The 21,267-nt window shown below is 39.2% G+C and overlaps 2 protein-coding genes across 3 annotated transcripts in view; one reads left to right on the top strand and one right to left on the bottom strand.

Annotated features, from left to right (window-relative positions):
• Positions 1 to 67: 67 nt before the first annotated feature.
• On the bottom strand, positions 68 to 1,202 carry LOC106638688 (uncharacterized). The gene is made up of 4 exons (XM_014351995.2): positions 948 to 1,202; positions 566 to 742; positions 374 to 488; positions 68 to 314 (listed from the first exon to the last, which is right to left on the bottom strand). The coding sequence occupies exons 1-4, from the start codon at positions 1,021 to 1,023 to the stop codon at positions 170 to 172; spliced, it is 513 nt and encodes a 170-aa protein (XP_014207481.2). The 5' UTR covers positions 1,024 to 1,202; the 3' UTR covers positions 68 to 169.
• A 2,618-nt stretch (positions 1,203 to 3,820) lies between these two features.
• The window catches only part of neur (E3 ubiquitin-protein ligase neur), a 63,067-nt gene continuing 45,620 nt past the window's right edge, over positions 3,821 to 21,267 (top strand). For both annotated transcript variants that reach the window (XM_089595289.1, XM_089595288.1), the window contains exon 1: positions 3,821 to 4,243. In XM_089595289.1, the coding sequence (XP_089451415.1) occupies positions 4,207 to 4,243 (37 nt within the window). In that variant the 5' untranslated portion in view covers positions 3,821 to 4,206. The remainder of the gene's footprint in view (positions 4,244 to 21,267) is intronic.

Here is a 21,267-nt window from a genome sequence, read left to right as displayed (position 1 = left end):
TCTATAGATACAAAAAGTCTCTCGCTCGTTTTCTCGACCGGAAGAAAAAAAAGAGTCACAGTCGACCTTAAAAACCATAATAAAACCTTTATTCGATACATTACCAATTAAAAATCAACAAATCTGGAAATTTTTCCAAATGTAACGATGAATTAAGAGCCAATTTCTGTCAACCAAGGCACATGCAGATGCCCGACAAGAGCGACCCCAGCAAGAGACACCCAAGCACCCGGAACGCCAAAGCCGACGGACGAGTGGACCCCCGATTGCAGGCGTCCGCGTCACTGCAGGACTGCACGCAGCCGCGCAGGTATCTGCAACGCATTGAAATTGATTAGAACTGGTCAAAAGGGAAGTTGCGTGGAAAAAGTACCTGTTTTCGAAATAAAACGCGCCGCAATTCGACATGCGTATCAACTCGGTGTCCGTGGTCAGGGTACCGCTGTCCAGAGCACAGGCTCGCACCGTCAGCGAGACTCCGGTATCCGCTTCGAAAACGCAATGACATTCTTATCTCTTGGAAAAGAAAATTGGATAAATGTGAGCGTATATTGTATATAGGTACCGTAGACACCGGCGAGTTTGATGCACGCAGTGGCGGGGAACAGGCCGACGCGGCCCTTGCGACCACCAAGACAAGGCGATTCCAGCATGTGGACGCTGCCATTGTTCTGGAACGGATCGTCGCAGGCCTCGTTGCTGCCGCCGATCGACACGCACTTGAAGCAATCAATGGCCCCACCTGTCAACGTGACACATATTCGCTACTTATCTTAACGACTCGAAAAAGGAAAAAAACAAGATCTGTTTGCAGCTCGATTTCTTCCGAATCGGTATTAAAAAATCCTAAGGCGTACAGGGTTGTATGCACAAGTGCTGAAGCATAAGAAAAAAAAAAAAAAAAAAAGGTTGGCTGTGGTGAAGATGTTTGTTTCTGGTACACTCACCAGTGCCGAAAAGCAGCCCGGAGAAGAGCACCACTAATCCGACAACGACACCAGCATCAGCTCCGATCGTGTTCATTTCAGTCTCGCTAACGAGTAATCATATAAAAAAAAAAAAAATTTGCCCAGGCAACAGTGATAAGTAGGCTAATGAGGCACGACGAAAAATCGCGAAAACTGCACCCGCGAGGGTGTAGAATGCAATAGGTGCATAGTTGGCGCAGGTGATGGTGGTGGTTTCCAGGTCAGAGTTGCCGATCGAAGCGCCGTTTTCCCACCCTCCCCCCCTTTTTTCGTCACGGGTAGGGCCCTTTTGATCCGAGGATGGTGATTTTAGCCGACAAATCGGGCGATCTTCTTCACTCCGTGGGACGAGGACGCATGGCCGAGAGGCGTTTGTTCGAGGTACACTTGTGTTATGGATCGAGGAGGGCTGCAGCCTGTGTTGTGGTGCACGAGTAACCAAGGGAACTTGCTATTTGTGCGTGCAGCCCCGCACGCGACAGTCTGTGCTCCTACTTTTTTTTTCCTCCTCCTCCAGCCGCATAGGTAATAAATTTTTACTCGTAGCTAGTATTTTGCGTGTTAGATGATTATTATTTCACTTGTCACCAGATACATAAAAATTCGATCAAACTAACTTTGTCGTGTGATTACGTTATACGGAAAACAATGGAAATTTCACTTGTTCAACGTACGTTGGTCCGTCAAATATCTCGTGCTCCGAATTGTGAACTCGATTCCTTCTTTGTAATTTTTAATGTATCATCCTTGGAAATCTCAAATCGTAGGTGATGCCCTCAAATGTACTTAAAACTCTTAAATGCTCTGTATTTTGTAACTTGCAACTCAAGTATGAATGCTAAAAACATTATCTCGTGTTTCATTTCCAAGACTCATTCGACGATTAATTAAGTATCGGTAGTTAAAAATCAACTTTTTTGTATTTCTCATAAAACTTGCTTGAAACCACCGCGACATCCAATATTGCTCGGTTATTTGCAAATGATGTTGTGAATCCTAAAACCGATATCGTTAAACGAATCGAGAAAACATTATGATATAATACAAAGTAAATAAGGTAAGAAGCAAAAGAGGATGCATAAAAAATGCGGTATCACAATCTACGAAAAAACATACCTTGTAATAACACAAAGGTCGCAAACATTTTTAACATCGCCACGAAGCCTTACAGTAAACGACACTTGAGTCGTTGCATTAAAATGTATAATGTATCTTTTGAGGAACTGAAAAATCGATTAGTCACGAAAAAACTATCGTAGAGACCGTAGCGGATCGAGAGAGTTGTACAATAAACTGTAAAATTACAACACTAAGAAAATTAAATAAAAGTACCATTAAAAGTGGACTAATTTTGCCAAATGGTCCTTGTCTTCCTTGACTCATGTGTATACAAAAACGCGTATGTTAATATTTACCTTATTTGTTTGAATATATAACGTCGTCATCCGCAACTATTGATAAGGTATTCAAAAAGCCAAGTCGAAAGTATCGCACCTCGACGTGTGATATACTCCCAACAGGTTTGTATTGTTTCGAAACCGGTAATCAATGTTTTAATTGTTTTATTTCTTATTAATAAAAATAATGAGTCTTTTCAGCCGTGACATGTTTCGAAGAACTAGCCAATTTTCAGCGCATACCGATCACTTAATATAAAAAATTGCATTTAAAACAAATAACCGATTTGTCGATCTAAAAAAAAAAAAAAAAAGAACTTTGCGTAAACACAGTGTAGAGTTAAAATATGAGTTTGCCGTCCGGAGATCGATCGAATAAATTTTCTCCACACCCTCGAGAGACAATTATGTCGTAACTCACACTCACAGGTGAAGGTGTTCGGAGCTCGTATCCGTAATCCGCATGGCAAAAAATATTTACACCCGCATCAACGTAAATATGCGCCACGCGTTACATATTTATCGATAAAATTTGATAACATCGATTTGATAGTGTCACGTGCACGTCGCTTTACAACATATTTGCCTCGTGTCAAAACAGAGCGTGCGAATGAATTCTTTTTTTTTTTAAATTATTTATTCACTTCGTTATTGTACATTGCCCTGCATTTGGCTCTTTTACGTTTATTTATTTTTTATTGGTTTTATTTTCTACATTACAACTGAAACACAAATTTGTTACAAAATTTAACGTGCCCAATGACTTAATTAATTTATTTTTTAATAACTATTTCAAACCATCATTAGCAAAAGTATCTCCAAACAACCATGTCAGTTGAGCAATTTAGTTATGCATATATACTTATATTAGTTTGCATTGGTTTTTTTATTGACTATACAGAAAACTTACACATATATGTGTGTATGATGAAATGGTTACATATTTACAGATGACGATTTTTAAATGAATTAATTCAACTATAATTTATAATGAACATGTACATGTACATATAATACGAGCAATTAAAAAAAAAAAATTACATGTACTACTTCGCGGCGAGTCTTATTAACATTTGTATTACTTGATTAAATATATTAAAAGTGAGTCAAGGGGTGGCAAAAACGGCACAGCGTTATACAAACATCATGTGCAGTATGTACATAAGAAGATAGACGAGTTTGTCTACAAGTCTCTAATCTTCAAAAGAGTTGTTTAGATGTGCACCGACGGAGCTTCCTCTTCCCATCAGCACATCCAAGTTCAAGCACTCTCTCATCATATCGCTGCCTGGATTGCCATATGTATACATGCATATTATATATACAGGGTAGAGAGTGACGTCGACGATGTAGAGATACCAGAGTAGAGTGGAAGAAAGAGAAAAGAGGGAGAGAGGAAGATTGACCGGGCGGCGAAGAACAATATAACCATTATTCCAGGATGACGTTCAACGACTAAAGTATACTTGGTCGGTTATTGTCGTTGAATGCGGTATGCGGTGTGATTGGGTAGAGAGTGTGCATTATCTCTCAAAAAGATAGAGTCAAGTGTCCATTCTCACGTACATTGTACATAGGTATATATACCTCGGGCATTGACGGATGTGTATATATACTCATAAAACGGTGAAAGACAATTAGAATATACATATATATTATAATTAGTTGTACCTATTTTTCCGAGTTTATAGGAAGTTCTTGAAATATAAATACATGTGAGAAAAAGATAGGAGACGTCGTGTGTCGTCGACACGAGCATTTAACAGTGCCTGTGATATATAACATATCCAGACTATCCAGAGCTTCCCGGGGAAAAAACGTGTATACACACTCTCATCAGGATGGGACAGTCGTCGAGCAACAACACCGGCCACAGTGGTGAGTACCCATTACCTTTGATAATTTAATTACCTAGGTTGTATCTATCTTTTCTCCTGTGTACACTTATCCAGCTTATTTTCATATCTCGCCGTCGTGTTTTTGAGGAAGGCCATATTATTATGCAGTTGGTAACCACTACCGTGGTATACCCATTACCTGGCTGCTGCTATTTGAGAATTTACATCATTTTTTTTGTTACATTTTGAGTAATTAACGACCTGTAAATATATTTTACTGCATTGGGAGGTTAGGATATATATTCAAAGGCACGTATATGTGTGAGTATAATGTGAGAGCACATAGTTTCGAATTTTTTAGTTTATTTATTTATCTTTTTGTTTCATCTGTTGTGGAGGATGTAGTTTTCGGAGTAAGAGTAAATTGGAAGGGGTCCAGAGTTAAAGGGTTAGGTTATACATATATCCTCCGTGATCAGGTGGTGTATTCTGTTTACGTATTTTTCTCCTATTTTTTTTTTTTTTTTTTTTTTTTTTTATTCATTTGTTTATAATTGACTTGCACTGAAGTTACTTTCTAGTTTAACTTTCGAAATATTGGAAAAGACTGCATTTATCATTACCGTCAAGTGCCCGAAATCGTTAATACGTTCAATAGTACCTATACATTTACAAAAAAAAAAAAAAAAAAAAAATAAGTTAACGGTAAAAAAGTACCGCTACATTTTAACAACAAAAAATCTACTCCGATGTCCACACGTTTTTTTTTACCCATTAGCTTTTCTCGCGTTAGTAGAATGCGGATATGACTTTCGAAAATAAAATCTAGGCCGAAGGAAGAATGTATTTTAGGCATTTCCTCTGTTTATCGATTTTTTCCTTTCAAAGAAGTGCTCTCTCCCGTGAGAAAAAAGAAATAGGTCAGTAGGCTATACGTACACTACTAATCAAATTCGTTTTGCGCGAAAGAACTTCTTGTACTTAGGTAGGTCATGTCGCAGTCCCTAATTCCTTAACGTCGATCGATCTGCTTTGCGCATTTTCCCACACATTCTTATTTTTGTTTTTTTTTTGTCTTGTGTGAATGAACGCATTACTTTTGTGTGTTTCTTTAACATTGTACCGTAACGTAAGGTCAAAGGTCAAAGTGGCAATGTTTTCCGAAACCTTTTAATCGTAAATTACATTCATTGCAATCTTTCATAGATTAATAATCAGATTGATATTTAAAAAAAATATTAAACAAATGGTTACTTTCGTGTCGTATTTGTTAAAAGAAACTATTAAACTTTTTCTTTTTTGCATTATCAAAGTACCTATCATACGATTGACAATAAAAACGTATTTTGTATACTGAAAAAAGCAACAACAATTTTGCCAACTGTCAATTGAAAATCTCTGCCTTTATCCGCCGGTAACATCTTTTCAAGGGAAAGTTCTTCCTTACTGACGAACGCTTATTTACTTTTACTCCTATGGTAAAAACACTTCGACCTAAAACGCCACCTATACACGCGAGCTCTTTCATGTGATTTTTGAAGTATGCCTTAGTTGTTCGGGGAAAACGCACAAAAAACTATGGCTAAAAAATTTTTTTGTCCCATCTGTACACCTAGACAGATGGAATTAAAAAAAAAAAAAACATATTGTAAATATTTTTCGCTACAATTAACAAAAACACGCTAGCGATGACGATGCTCTTATTATCTTGGGACGATTGTAATGCACATAAGTGTGGTGTTTGAGTAAAAAAACCAGCTCTGAGAAATGTTCACCGCTCACCTTCCATCTGTTTTCTGATCGCGCCCGTCAGAAATCTGTTTCCATTTTCACGACATGTGGCCTCTATGCGCCCACAAGGATAATTTCACCGACGTTGGGTTTTTTTCTTCACGCCTACACAGCCCTCGGATGCTGTTTACTTTTTTTCCTCCCTCCCTCTCTCACCGATTGGGATTACTCTTTTTAATGGGTGGTGGAAAAATGCCTCTAAACCGTGGGAACTCGGAAATTATATTTTTTACTCAGAATCAAGGAAACTTATTTTTTTCTCTACCCCCCTATAGATCCTCTGGTGCCAATTACTTGTTTCCGGGCTTACGTTTTTTTATTTCAACTACATTTTATCACGAGATTCATTTGTGTGACTGACTCTACGAATATTGTCAAAGGTTGTACTGTTACTCGTGTAACCACATGGTACATCGATTTTTTTCGAATGAAGGTATATAATCGCGGTTTTTTACTTCGATCGCGTGTTAAAGTGACCGAGGCTGTCTACTGGCATATGACAGTAACGCCCGTGCGCTTTATGTTATACCTTTGTGTAAAAGCCAAAACCAATTTACGTACAATTCACGTTCCTTTTTTTCTTTTGAGTTATCCGTACAAGTATTGGTTTCAAGATACCTTTTTTCTTTCGATGCTTTTCCATCGTGACTTGGTGCACGTATATACACCGATAAAACACTCGTTCGTCTTACATGAAAATAAAATCGGCAATCCCAAGACAATCCGATCGTCAATTGTGACATGTATTTTGGTTAAAATAGGATGCGTATTTACATACACGCGGAAGTTACAAAGTAGCGACGGCGTAGTATAACATAAAAGTAGGTACATACACTATTATAAGGCTGCAACGTCAAGCGAAGCTAGAAGTACACGAGATGCACGAGCAGCGGCCCAATTCCTTGCTGCCGATATATTTATAACGTCGTCCCGTGACGCACGAGACTTGAGACTCTCTCTGTCTCTTTCTCCGTGCACTTATACACTTATATTAAGTAACTATACCTTCGTTTGCTCTAATGACTCTTTGGACATTTGATTATATATGCACCCCGACATTTTTTTTTTTTTTTTTTTTCTAGAGGTATACCCTCTAATCTCAAACAATCGACTTGGAACTATTTTGCTTTTTTCCCTTCTTTTTCATTCTAATTCTTTTTCCACACGTAAGGATCGTTTGTAATTGCAGTAATGGTTAATTGGCGCAAGACATAAGCGTACAAAATTTTTTTTTATATTTAACTGTACCTAGAAACTGTGACATGCACATAACAACATGTGCTCGTACGCATTACCGATTTTTAGTAAAATAACACCACTCACCACAGCTATGATTACAGACAGTGTAATGAACATTTTTTTTATTTTTTTTTTTATTGTTTTACTCTATTATAGAAGACGGTAACATAAGTACATTGTTTCCTTCAATTTGAATCCTTCCCAAATGTAAGCAAAATACTGAATTAAAACACCCTACGTACACTTGACACTTTTTCTAGAAAAAAAGAGATTTACATGCATGTATTTTTTGAAATTTTGATACATACCTGTACTATTATAGTTTTACTGCCTACATGATGATAAAATACCTTTTAATGGCCCTGTATTGTATTAACATGCTTCTTAGAAATACAATAATTTAATTTTTGTCAAAATACATTTTATTATGATATACTCGTATGGTGTATTAATCATAAAAATAAATAATAAATTCCATAGCTTGAAAATATTTTGTAACTCATACGCTCAATCCCTACAAAGTTCAAAGACCCAGAGTAGGCGAGCGTACAAAAAAAGTCTCCCAAGACGCTCTATAAGGAGAAAAAAAGAGCGCACCATCACCCACATCGTATACATGACTGTACGCAAGTCCCGCTGTACATATATAACACATGTGCATCGGCAAAGCATAATTCGTCAAAGTCACAGAGGAAAACATTAAATTGCGTTGACAATCGTCGACAAAAAGCACCATCAGGCGCGTGTGCCTCTCCTTCATTTTTTTTTTTTCCACAGTTTGGCGGCATCTTTTCATTTCTCCTCACCCCTGCGTCTGTCACGGTATAATACGCAACTACCGCGGCGGTCGTCTTAGCGCTTTGACATTTTTCTGTCGCTTAACTCCATTGCGTGGGTGGCTCCAACTGCATCGATCGCAAGCCATGTCCCTTTATACACGTGTATATGTCGCTAAAAAAAAAAAATTCGTATCGAGCAGACAATGGGCTCGGGCCTTTTTTTTTTTTCTTCTTCGCATTCATCGGCGACGTCAATGGAGTGCGAGAGTGTGTGTGTGTGTGTTGGTGACAAAATGCGGGTCAGTCAAGTGTTACTTCGTCTCGGTGCATCTAAAAACGCTCGGTCGGCAGCTATTTTTGACCACTTGACATCGAAACTCATTTGTTTCAGAGAAACCTGCTAGGAGTACGAAAATAAAAATAATTCGAAAATAACAATTAACAATAATAACAAAGGTTACAACTGTATCGGAGTGTGATGCGCTAAAAAAAATCAACGCCACACCGACAAACAAACTTGGGATGGATTTTTTGCCACGTTTTAATCGTTTTTGTCGAGCACTACTGCAGTTTCATCGACGGAGTCTTGAACTCTCAAATTTTCTTGGTTTCGAACCCTTACGGTTTCTCTCTACATATACCAGCTGAGTCACTCAGTCAACCTGTGACTTCCTGTATACTTCATCGTTATGAATTTTATCACGATTACTTTTCTTACATTAATAACGGACTGGGGCATGTACACTTTATCAATTTTTTTCTAAAAACTTTATGCTGAAAAAGGATGCTTCTTCATTGCTTCTTATACTGACAGTACTTAACAAAATGTTTTTACAATCCGGAATAGAGAATACAAATATATTATAAAAAAGCGTATAGGTATTTATTCAAAAAAATGTTTAAATATTTGATTTCAAACACTTTACAACAATGTCCAATATATCATCGAATCGAGTGTGAACCGTATTGCAAATTATGTGCTCAAAAAAATGTTTTTTCTCAACATTGTACTGTGAATAATGATGAATAACGAAGCATGTATTTTAATCAGGAAAAAAAAAAAATCTTTCAATCGTTCAAAAATCCATAAAAAAATAAAATCGCATACCCAAATCCGTTTAGTAAAATACTCGAAATGCTCGTAAAAGTAAAGGCCGCGTCGAATCAATAGCTCCTCTCTCTCTCTTTATCTTCCCACATCGTTGACGAGACAAAAATAATAAAGGGGGAGCTGAATTTCAACGCGCGTATCTTCGCAAAAAAAAAAAAAAAAAAAAAAAAAACCAACTCGTCGTATAATCCAGCCTCTTCCGACCCTGACATTCGAGTAGCTATCTCTACCTTTCGCGTATACGTTCTCGCATCGATTTCGCACACAGCATCCCCGTGGAGAGGTCCAGTGGACGAAAAAAAAAAAAAAAAAAAAAAACACCCTTGACGCTTAAAAAGCGAGAGCTCGAAAAAGCTCCTCCCCGCATTGATTAACAAACACGGTACCACCGACGCGCGTTTCTCTCTCTCTCTGTATATTTAATTGCGACGAGATAGCGACGAAAGGGAGGGATGGGAGGGCGATTTCCATGGCGACGGAAGCGAGCGTGGCTCGAGAGAGATTCGCAAATGGATTTTTCCTTTGGATATGGAGCTTTCAGCCACCCCTTTGGGAAGGGGGGTGGGGAAGCTCTGTGTCAAAGCCATGATTACGTTTCATTTTGCCCACCCCACCCCGCTCCCGTGGAATTGTCTATACCCATTGCGTCGCGCAAAACAGACGAGGACATAGCTATGTGTGTGGGTGACTGTTATTTGTTGTTACCCTTCTACCTTCTACAGCGGGCGCTCCCTTGCAGGCTTGTATACGTAGGTATATACGGGCGGCTCGACGCGCTGCGAAATATATTTAGTAAATATTTATGTATAGGTACGTCACTTTAATTGCTCACCCTCTGTCTCCCTCCTTCCCTCCCGCTCCTGTTGACTTGAGGTAATGCGAGGGAGGATCGGGGAGAAAACTGTTCGAGATGTGCGGATGAGGATTTTTTTTTTTTTTTTTTCATACGGAAAGTCACGAATACTTTAGTCTTTGAATGTGACTGTGATGTGTGTTTAAAATTAAATAATCATTGTTTGTACGCGTATATAAATGTGCGTAAATTTAATCCTCCCAAATATTATGTTGAGTGGGGTTATCCTTGTACAAACGCTGTGGGTATATTTTGTTATTCATATACGTATAATATAGAATTGATGGGTTGATATTTTCATTATTTTCGACATTGAGTGTAAGAAATTTTTCAAAATTTCACGTGCACCAAAATATATCTACATACAGATCCTCTCTTTGGCGCTATATGACGTTGCTACATGTGCTTATGCGAAACTGCAAATAAAAGCTATAACTTCCCAGCAATGTGGAAAAAGTATACGGATGTTGCTCTTGAAATATGACGTTGAAAACATTTTTCCTTGAAATGTATTTCATTTTCAGGAGAATCTTGAGATTTATCTAGTTGTGATAAAGTAAAAAAACTATACTTTCTCGCTCCTACAAAAAGTACTTACGTATTAAGTAAAGTGACGCTACGGTGATTAAGCTTTGATGTATTATTTTGGATACGATTATTTGTTGGTGCACTTATCCCTCCTTAAACAATAAAAAGTTACTAGGCAGCTAAAGCTGACATGAAAATTGATACATCATACGTAACATTTAATTCACGAAATATCTAACTTGACAAAAAGTTCCCCTTAAAGTTTGATGAATGCATGTATAAACACCAATGTAACCTTATGTATCGGATCAAACACGAGTCAATGTGTTTTTCTCGAAAAATCGTACACACGCCTTTCGGATCTGTCGTCGGTTACCTCGATCCCGCCGATACGTGCAAAAATAAACAAAATCGCCGTAAGAGGCAAACGAAATCTACTCACCCACCCGCAACAACAACAAATGAAAACTCACTCGCATCACCACCAAAAGCGGATAAATAGAGAAAAAGAGTATACATCTCTCGTGCGGGGGTCAGTAAACCCGAGCAAGCCCAAATAATTTCGCCTCGAGGCTTTCCTGCATGCAACACACGCGCTTCATCCGAGTGAAAATCGTTTCCCGAAACGCTTCGACATCCACACACACACACACGGCCGTCGCGGGTGGCTAAGCAGCCCAAAAAAAAAGGAAAGGAGAAAACGAGCAAAAATAAAAAAGCGGAACGACTCACGCGAGCTGCCTATGGTATACAGCTGCAAGCTGGTGCGCGCTATTCCTGGCCCCCGCCCCGCTGCAGCCAAAAAAAGAAGAAAACCCCCCCCCCCCGAAACACGTGCCCCCGCGACGACGCGCGCGATGGTTATAGTTAGCACATAGTATATATAGAAGACTCTCTCATCCGGGGAGGGGGAGAAAAGAGTGCAACGATGACGTCAATACGAAAGGGCCGTAGCCTCCTTTTGAACTTAGCGCCGTTCGCGCGCGCGACACAAGAGAGCTCTCCCTTTCTCGTGTGGATATAAATTTCGGGGACGCTCTTTATTTTATATATAATACGCGTCTGATGTGCCATACTGCTCTATACCACTTTCTTCCGCGTATCTTTGCTATTATGGCTGTTGGCGACCTCGTCTCTTTTTTTCGCTATATTTACCGTACATATATAAATAGCGAGTCCGTGTTTGTTACGATCGAGAAAACAATTAAAAACAATAAACGCATCTGGGGTGACGCGACCACGCGGGGATTTAACAGTGTAAAGAACAAAAAATTGCGTTGTACCTATCATGCGCGCACCTAAGGAAATGGGGGCGAAACAAATAAAAAAAAAAAAAAAAACAAAGAGTTAGCTAAGCGTGATGTGTGTACAGTTGAGGGGGTCGTAGTCGTCGTCGTGCGGACACTAGCGTCGTGACAAAAAAAAATATATAGGCTCACAGTTCTCCCTCCCTTTTTTTTAATAGTTTAATTTTTTGCTCCATACGATTGGACCGTTTTTTTTCTTCTCTTCGTCATGCAAAACAGAAAAAAAGTGGGGGAGAGGAGACGTCAAAACTCATCAGGTAAATGTGCGTAAGGGAGTCTGTACGTGGTTTTTTGCGTGCATATCGTTCACTGAGCTACGAGTAAATTAAAATCATCTCTTTCGAGAGTAAAAAAAAAAAAAAAAAAAAAATGTAAATTATTCAATGTACAAATGAATACTCGTATACAAGGTAGCGGACCCAATAATCGACCAGTCCCGTATTTGTGAGTAATGTTATGAACATTACACAAAAAAAAAGCGATTAAAATAAATTTACCTTAATAATCTAAATAAGTGACATTTTAAAATTTCAAAATTTAAAATTCAATACGAATTGTAGAATAGATATGAATTAATTATTAATTTTTCTGATCGAGTGTTGGAATCTGGACTGATCGGGTGTTAGTTCCATCCAGTTTTAGGTGATCGACTTTTGGGGGGTAAGAAAGGTATGCATTTGTAAAACCTTTGAGATAATTAAATTTCAGAAAGATATAATTTTTTATTTGTATTATTCCAAAGTTAAGTAGTTATTTTATGATATCCATCAATCGCAGTGTTAAATTTTCATACTTATTCTATTTTCTTAGTCAAAACAACCTCTCAAAATTGTGTTATCGAGTATTGGGTCCTCCACGGAAAATGATTATTTTTATACGCTCGTGTTTATTAATTTTCGTACTCGTATAGGCGCTCTCGGCTCGGGTTGACGATTGCGGAAGTGATGAAAAAAAAAAAAAAAGAAAAAGGTAACGTTTTCGTCGTCATTGAAGATAAAGAAATAACAGTACAGAGAGGACGCCGAGGAGGGAAAATCTGCGGGACACGTGCGAACGGGACGTTATAACTCGTTTCCCATTTCAATTCCTCGACGATTCTCGACTCGTTGGAGAATTCGGAGCGGGATCTGGAGAGAAAGAGGGATGATTTACGATGTTGCCCTCGCACGAAAGTTCCTCCAGCGGATATCCTCTTCTCTCTGCTCTATGCATACTGTGATATGTTCGAACACATTTTTCGCACGTGTTGACTTCACAGTCACCTATTGGCACGGGTCGGTCGAGTTAAAGCCACAGCAATAAAACAGTGTAGCTTTCGAAGGCACAATAAGGATATGGTTGGGCAGGTGACGACACACAAGTATATTTGCGGGAGAATTTTCTATGCATGCTCGCTCGGATGTAGCTTCTCATTAGCGTTGAGTTTCCTGCTTCTACAAAATATGTTTTTGTTACTTGGGATGTGGATTTTTTTGTTAAATTGTACAATACAAAGTTTTACTTGATTCTGCTGTTCGTCGTTGATGGTTGAACATCTTTATAGGTACTATTGTGGCGTGTTGCAGGGGTTTACCGATTTTTCTCTCTCAATATCTTTCAGAAAAATTGTTTTCCCTTTTAAAAGACAAAAAAAATGTATTTTCTTTGTTTATTTTTATTATTTTTCAGAAAAATACAGTTTTCATCTAATTTACAATTCTTCTCTCTTAATTACAGTTAGTTTGAAGTATACCTACAACATATTGAAGTGCATGCGTACGCAAATAATGGCTGTTGGCTTTTTCGCCATATTCAAATAAACAGTATCACAGTCAATTTCACTATTTCTCAGTTGTACACTTGTAAAAAATACTGGATTTTTACTACATAAAATAGTCAAATATTCAGTATTTTTACTTATTCAAGTTTATAATAAATTATAAAGTACTCTTTTTTTTCTCACTATTTCTCTGGTTAACGTGTCTCTCTTATGGTAAAACCCATTCCTCCCGCAAAAACCATCACCCAAATGACAAAAGCAACGCATCAACCGAGCCTCGTTAGCCGAGCAAACCCAAAAATTCGTACACTCGCGCATCACTTTTCCAGCCACCAAAAACTCTCTCGCGCCCGTCCAAAAATCCCATCCAAATAAATGCACTCCCGCGTTTCCGGCTCTAACGACTGTACGGTTTCTCCTTACGGTAAAAAGGGGGTCGCACCCACATGATATACAGATTCGACGCCCGCATCGCATTGTCCCTCAATATAAAAAGTCCATATGCTTTGACGTGCTATCGAAAAGGTGCAAGAGTCCCCGAGACGAAAGGGTTGCAGCCCCCCCCCCCTTCCGATACATCCTCGCGATCGAAGCGGCTGAAATCGCTCATTGTTCGGAACTCACCCTCTCTCTATATATGTTTATGTATATGAATGGATTTCTCCTCTTTTCTCCCGTCTCGTGTGTGTGTGTGCATACACCGTAAAAGGCCGACTACAATAACGAGTCGTGTACCCTTGACGCGCGGGGGAAGATGGAAAAGGGTTATTGGCTGCGGGGGTGGATTCGCCGATCGACTCGTGGAAAGAAAACTATTGTCAAAAAAAAGGACTGAAGGGGAGGGGGAAGCAGTGAGCGGGGACTGTATTTTTTTTTTCTTGCGAAAATATTTGTTTTTCAAAAATCCACCGTGAGAACCATCCCTTACATTTTTTTTTTCTCAGATATTGGATAAATCGTGAAAAAAAAAAAAAAAAAAAAAAGATGAACTATTCAAACGATGTTCGCGCGAAGTTTGTCGATCATTAAAATGTACCTTTTTGTGAAGAAAGGAGTATATTATTCGGCCCATCCCCCCCTGCGGTGTATACATATTGTATGCAGTAAAGCGTATTTGGGCTAAGTGGAAGGGAATACGGGGAGGAGATTATGGAGGAAAACATTGTACACGACGACGATGCCGAGCCAAGTCTGAATGGCTGCGCAGCAGCCCTTTTCGTACACGAGCAGCGTGTGCGAGGCAGCGGGAAAAGATATAGACTCGTCGACGACGTTGGAGAAGAAAAGAAGGGGGTGTGGAGTGAAGAGAAAAAAAAGGGTTGAGCTTGTGTGTAGGTGGCAAAAGACGCGTGTGCGAGCGAGGGTGTTGCTGCAGCCGCCTGCGTACATATACATATTATGTGTGTGTATTCGTCCGTTGGGGCTGCTGTTGTTTTAATGCCTGCCAAGGTGGTTTAAATATTTTTAGGGCTGAAATAACATGGATACTTGGACCATTTTTTCATAATAATTACGAGCATTGTTGTTAATGAAATTTTTTTTTTTTTTTTTCAACTAAAACAAGGCATTAAAAATTCAAAGAAAAAAGGGTGTAAGAGTTTCAAAAAACCCATAAAGTACTTGATTTCAAATGCTTGAAACAAACTTTAATGTCTAAAATCTATTGCACTTATTTGACAGAAAAACAAAAATGAATTTCTGGCCTGAATCGAAGGTTTGTCTTAGTCGATGCAATTTATACTTTTGAAGATTCTATGCTGCATTGAACAATTGTAACTTGTAAGTCGCTTGAAGTGCATCTTGAACTAATATCGTCAAAGTCAAGTCGCTAAACAGTGATGAAAAAAAAAAAAAAAATTACCAAACACAATAAACGAAAAGTATGGAGAAGAAAAAAAAAATTTTTCTTTACGTATACACACACCCACAGCAGTAAAACTGACCGTAACTCGATATTCACATACGGTACGGTGGCTCGATAACTTTTGTGGAAATTAATAGGTACTATTCCGAATATTACCGATCGGCCGCAGACTGCGCCGTTATTGTTCTCTCTCGCCCGCAGAGAGCCGGAGCAGCTGCTCTCCCCAAGATACGCGTCGCCGTACACTTTGAGAAATTTTTTTTTTTTTTTTCTTTGCTCTTTCGTCGTACACCCAATATTCGTGTTTCACCACACAACAGAGTTAATTTAAAAAAGAAAAAGAAAAATTAACCATCTATTCGAAGCTGTTTCATTCAAGTGATTTTTCGATATTAATAAAAATACAAAAAAAAATATCAGCATTCAATCGCGTATAGCCTAATAAAACGTCATTTTCAAGGCACATTTACTCCTCATAAAATATGTCACCACAAACGACTGCAGTCTCGAAAGAAAAAAAAAAAAAAAAAAAAAAAAAAACAGGTTGCGCATTTTTCCATCAAATCGTCGACAGCAGCAGCGACCTGTTGGTTAATCGTCGAGACCGGCCATGCGAGAGGGATTGATTAAAATTCACATAAGCGCATGCACTCGCATTACTCGAGTATATAGTACGAGGTAAAAGCAGCATCAGCCTCCCTTTTCTTTTTCAGCCGCGATGCACATGTGGTACACATACATATATACATTTATAAAGATGAGGTTGAGAGGGGGGTGGGGGAAAGGCCCACGCACGCACACACAGAGACATTATATTATATATATACTGACTGCTGTGCCCCCACCACGCCAGCCGTAAGACACGCGCCAGCCGTCCCGTGGTCGCGTGGCGCGTGCTATATATACATAACAACGAAGGGCGGGGAGGAAGGGACCGCCGCTCGTGTCTCGGGGCCTTATGCATACACGTATAGGAGTGCATATGTTATATACAGGTATACATATATATGTACGGATAAATCGCCACCTGCCACACGTGAACCGCTGCTGTTGCTGAGGGCCCGCGGCAGATGTGCGGGAGCGCACGCATTTGGAACGTCGCTGCCTTATGCTGCTGTTACGGGGCCCTATGTGTATATATAGGTATGCACGAAAGGTGATGGGTGGGAGAGGAGAAGTAGCGTATTACAATATATAGATCCTATATGCACATGCGGGTACTCCGTGAGTATATATACGAATATTTGTGCCACGTGATGCATTTCTACGGGTAAAAAAATTTTTTTGAGCATGCGATCGTGAGGAAAATGCACCTATAGCTTGTGTACATCGGTATTATTTATTTTATTATATCAGCTCTTTTTTCCATCTCTGGAAGCCCATTTTCTGAGTAACAATCTAGTTTTTGTCCATTCGAGGGAATCACAATTGAACTTTTGGTTTGCATCGCCCAAGAGTCGTCAAATGGGCTTTCCGGGATCCAGATAAATTTGGCAATTCACTGAAAAAAAAAAAAAAAATCGGTACCCCGAAGCTCAAACTCTCGTTTACTTACTCTGAAAACAAAACCTCGCGCGAACACAAACCTCGTTTTTGTACCCCTTCTCGAAAAGACGATCAAATGATTTATCTTTCCAAATTATGGTACATAGTCTCGTATATATGTATATACGGTTAAATTATCCAGCGCGTACGTGTAAAATTTCTCCTCGGGTCCATGCAGGGAAAAAAACTCCATCAATACCGAGAGGGGAGCACATATAGTGCCTAGTTCAGTAAGCTGCACTACGTACTCCTATATAAGTAACATTGGTACAGGCGGCAGATGTTGAGGATTTTCGTAGACGGAGGAAGAACTAAGGAGTAGCTGGTATATATATAGTGCGACGGTAACACGAAGCCGACGCGCGGCCTGGCGCGTGCCGTGGCTTACATATATGCGTGGGGATGAGAGGACACGCGCTTTGGGAAGCAAAGAGGAGGAGGAAGCTCGCGTCGATCTCTTTTATTAGGAGGGGGGAGGGAAAGGAAGCCGGTCGACGTGAAATTGTAATCGCGCGCGCGAGAGAGGATATATATATATATATATATATATATATATATATATATATATATATTGCCAGCTGCACTTTCGGTGGAAAATAAAAATTGTATCGGTGGCTTGTATATGGATTGCAAAACTTGGGCTGTGTGTAGAAAAAGTGAGCATTTATATACGTGGAGGGGGGGGGGAAACAACGGGGTCAAACTGTTGCAAAGAACTTTTGTGCTTCCACATGTACATATGCGTATCGTAAAATGAGAATTTTCCTCGCGATTTTGTTTCCTTTGGTTGGGGACCACTGGGGCAATCGCGTCCTTTCATTTTTACGAGACGGTTTTTGGCAAACAGTACCCACATCTATACTATAGATGGACGTGATTGTTGGTTGGCGAAAAAACTAAAGCGTAGCTGGAGAAAAGTGCCCAATGGAAAACAGCTACGATTATATGAAAACGGAACAGTGGGCCAATTATTCTTCTTTTTATTTATTTTTTTTTTTTTTTCTTCCCCTAAAGATCGAGCCGATGATACATAAATCGAGCGGTCGAATTATGCTCCCCGACGTTTATGGAGTGCACGCGGTCCCCTCGAGATCTGTTTTTTTTGTTGTTGTGTCCTTCGATGGCCACTCGCTGGACACTGGACTCGTCAAAGGGGGACAATGACGGCCCGTGAGTTGTTTACGATATTTCGGACAAAACGATGCACAATTGCGATCGTCGAGGGTCCAAGTGTCCGGTGAGCTCTTTTTTTTCCTCACCGGGAGCAGGAAAAAAAAAAGGAGGGGACCATGTGAAACAAAAAAACACTCGTACGTGTCCTATTCATATATATATGTGAGTTTGGTAGTGTATACGCGTTCTAGGGTTGCAAGGGGGTTTTTTTTAGCATCGCAGAATAAATGTTACTCTCCTGATGTAAAAAAAAAAAAAAAAAAAAAACCTCAATCTCGATTGGCTCGTGACCCGGTCCGAAAATCACCGATGAATCGGGGAGAAGAAGTGCGCCTTTCCTCGAAAACTTTATTGCGCAACAATAACGCCCCGAAGAGAAGAAAGCCCGGATTTTCCTTGCGGTTTCGGTGGATGTGAAAAGTGTACATAGGGACCTGAATGATGATGTGTGTCGCGCGCGTGCCTCAGCTGCAGCCGGAATGGTATATGTAAGGAAAAGGTCGTCGTTTCTTTTTTTTTTTTTTTTTTTTTTTTCTTCTTCCACTATACTTGTTCTATTGAGGAAATATATGAATGGCTTTGTGCGTGCCATGTGCGCGCCGACAGGTCCCTTTGCGCAATATACACACTGCAGGTCGTTTTCTTCTTCTTGAACAGCTACACTTACGACTTGCACACTATGAAGGAGAAAAAAAAAATATATATATATGTATATTGTATAGCAATTATTTTTAATGCTGCAAACAGTAGTTTTTACATAAATTACCATCAATCCATTAAATGGTAAAACCTATGGTTGCCAAAATTAAAAAGTACCCCCAGAGACGATGGAATAACAACACTCTACTGCAGTAATGTTCATTATTTATTTCTCTCAGTATGTGTACTAAAACGATGACTTCGATTTATCATAGCAGAATAAATTACGTGCCGAATCTGTGTAAATTCGTTCCTTTTTTTTTTTTTTTTATTGTAAAAAATAAACGAATCGATACGTCCCAAAAATTGGAATCGATCGGAGAGAGAAAAAAAAAACCAACGATCGACACTTTGCATCGCCATCATCTTTAAAGTTTTCCTCTAGGCTTTATACACACACGCACACATGAAATGCATAGGATTAACGAGTGTTTCTTTATACAGTGACAATGAAAACTCTCTGAATGGAGATTCCGACGGAATGGTGTATACGTATGGCCTATATACTCTTCTTTGGGACATTTTCTCCAGGAAGCACTTTTGTGAGTCGCACGAGAGTTGCGCAATGGATGCACACAATATGTGCGTATAGAAGCGTGGGAACCTCATCTCGGTATGATGATCGAGGAGAGGTGGGGAGTGGGGGAAAGAAAAAAGATTTTTCTCCGTCCGAGTCAAGAAAAGTGGAGCTCCTGTTGCCAGGCGGCGCGTATCAGCTGGCTGTACGCGTATACATAGCCCCAGACGCCATTGTTTCTATCCACGCTGTGTGTGTGTGTGTGTGTACAAGAGAAGAGAAAAAAAAACAAAGATACGTACACCCCCATCTCATTCATCTCTCGTCCACTTAACACACACTGCAGTGGTGGCAGGTCAAACGAGCAAATTTCAGGACTCCCAACGCTATACATTTTCGGGAGCTCGATTATTATTTTTTTTTTAACCACACACACACACACACACACACATGTGCGTACATTTAACATCTTGTGGTGGCAATCCCTCCCATCCTCGTTACCATATTTTTGTACACAATGGGTACGGCCGAAGAAAAGAAATTGCCTTTTTTGTTCTTGCTCTCTCTCTTCCTTGTTAACCGCCTTCCTTCCTTCCTTTTTCTTCTTCTTAACCAAGCACTACCCTTTTTTTTTTTGGCTTCTATACTTATGATATAACGTGCCTCCACCAAAGTTCGTTACGTTTCGCTATACGTGCTGATGTTTGAGAAAACAAAAAAAAAAAAAAAAAAAAAAAAGAAGAGAGACGACTCTTTCTCCGTCCCCCCACGCAGTACATGGGTACATTAGAATAATGGCCACCGCGTCAGATGTTGGCGATTATATTTGCATCGTTACGCGGTGTATGCGAGCCTTTTCGAGAGTTACATGTACGTATTATGTACTTTTATGTTTCGTGCATGAATGTGTATAATATACGCCCACTCTGCCTTATGGGGCTTGTTTTAAAACGCTCTCTTTGACGGGAATCCGACCGATCGCCCCAAGTGTGTAGTTGCACCTTTGGCTCGTGTATACATGTCGCCCGTGTGCCGCTACTTGTTTTTTTTCTTTTTTTTTTTTTTTTTTTTTTTTTTTTTCCTTCGGTACCTATACAGTACAATATACTAGACCGTTTAAAACGCGTTGTCGTTTAAATTTCTAATAAAATACTTTGGTACAATGGTGCTGATGAAAAGTTTCAAGAACAAACAAAAATTGATGCTTCGTAAAAGTATTTCGCTCAACCTAAACAGTTTTTTTTTTTTTTTCGACGATTAAAGAGGTTGAATGTGTATTAATTTCTTTGCTGATGATCAACGAAGCGATCTGATTGTTTAACATGAACTTTAAGCAGGTATCGATCGACTATTGGCTGAAATTTTGTCCATGTACGGTTACTTCACAGTGAACGAGTTATTTGTCACGATTTTCCAATGTTAATCGATTTCCCGATTCTGGGGTAATTGTAAGTCTCAAAAATACACACAAATTAGAATTAATTACTTTATTGAACCACATATAACAAGTTTTAATATAAAAACTGACTAATGTACCTCTGTAACGTAGGATGCCTGTGAAGAGTGAAATATTTCTGTCGCAGATTTAACGCACACTTGTGTGACGGTCAATTATGTTTTTCCCGTTCAAAATTTATTGGTGCACCATAGACTTTGTTACTCTTGAAACTCTTTTATGAAAAAAAAAAACAAAAAAAAAAACTTTAAATTTATTCTCTATAAACGTGAAGTTAGATTTACAGTGTATATTGTGCAAATTAACGTGAATATACAATTGATTGTTGATTAAACACAAACGATTGTATTGTTGGCTCATGGGATTCAAATAAACTCGTCAATTTAAGCGTCAAACGAGTCGATGTTAAAAATAAAACGAGCTGTTTATAACCCACTCACCCC

The sequence above is a fragment of the Copidosoma floridanum genome, unplaced genomic scaffold, assembly GCF_036245765.1.
Source record: "Copidosoma floridanum isolate Cflo_tuat_1 unplaced genomic scaffold, Cflo_Japanese_pri ptg000025l, whole genome shotgun sequence".
Classification (NCBI taxonomy): Eukaryota; Metazoa; Arthropoda; class Insecta; order Hymenoptera; family Encyrtidae; genus Copidosoma; species Copidosoma floridanum.
The sequence above is the reverse complement of the archived record's forward strand: the minus strand, read 5'-3'. Positions and strand labels throughout refer to the sequence as shown.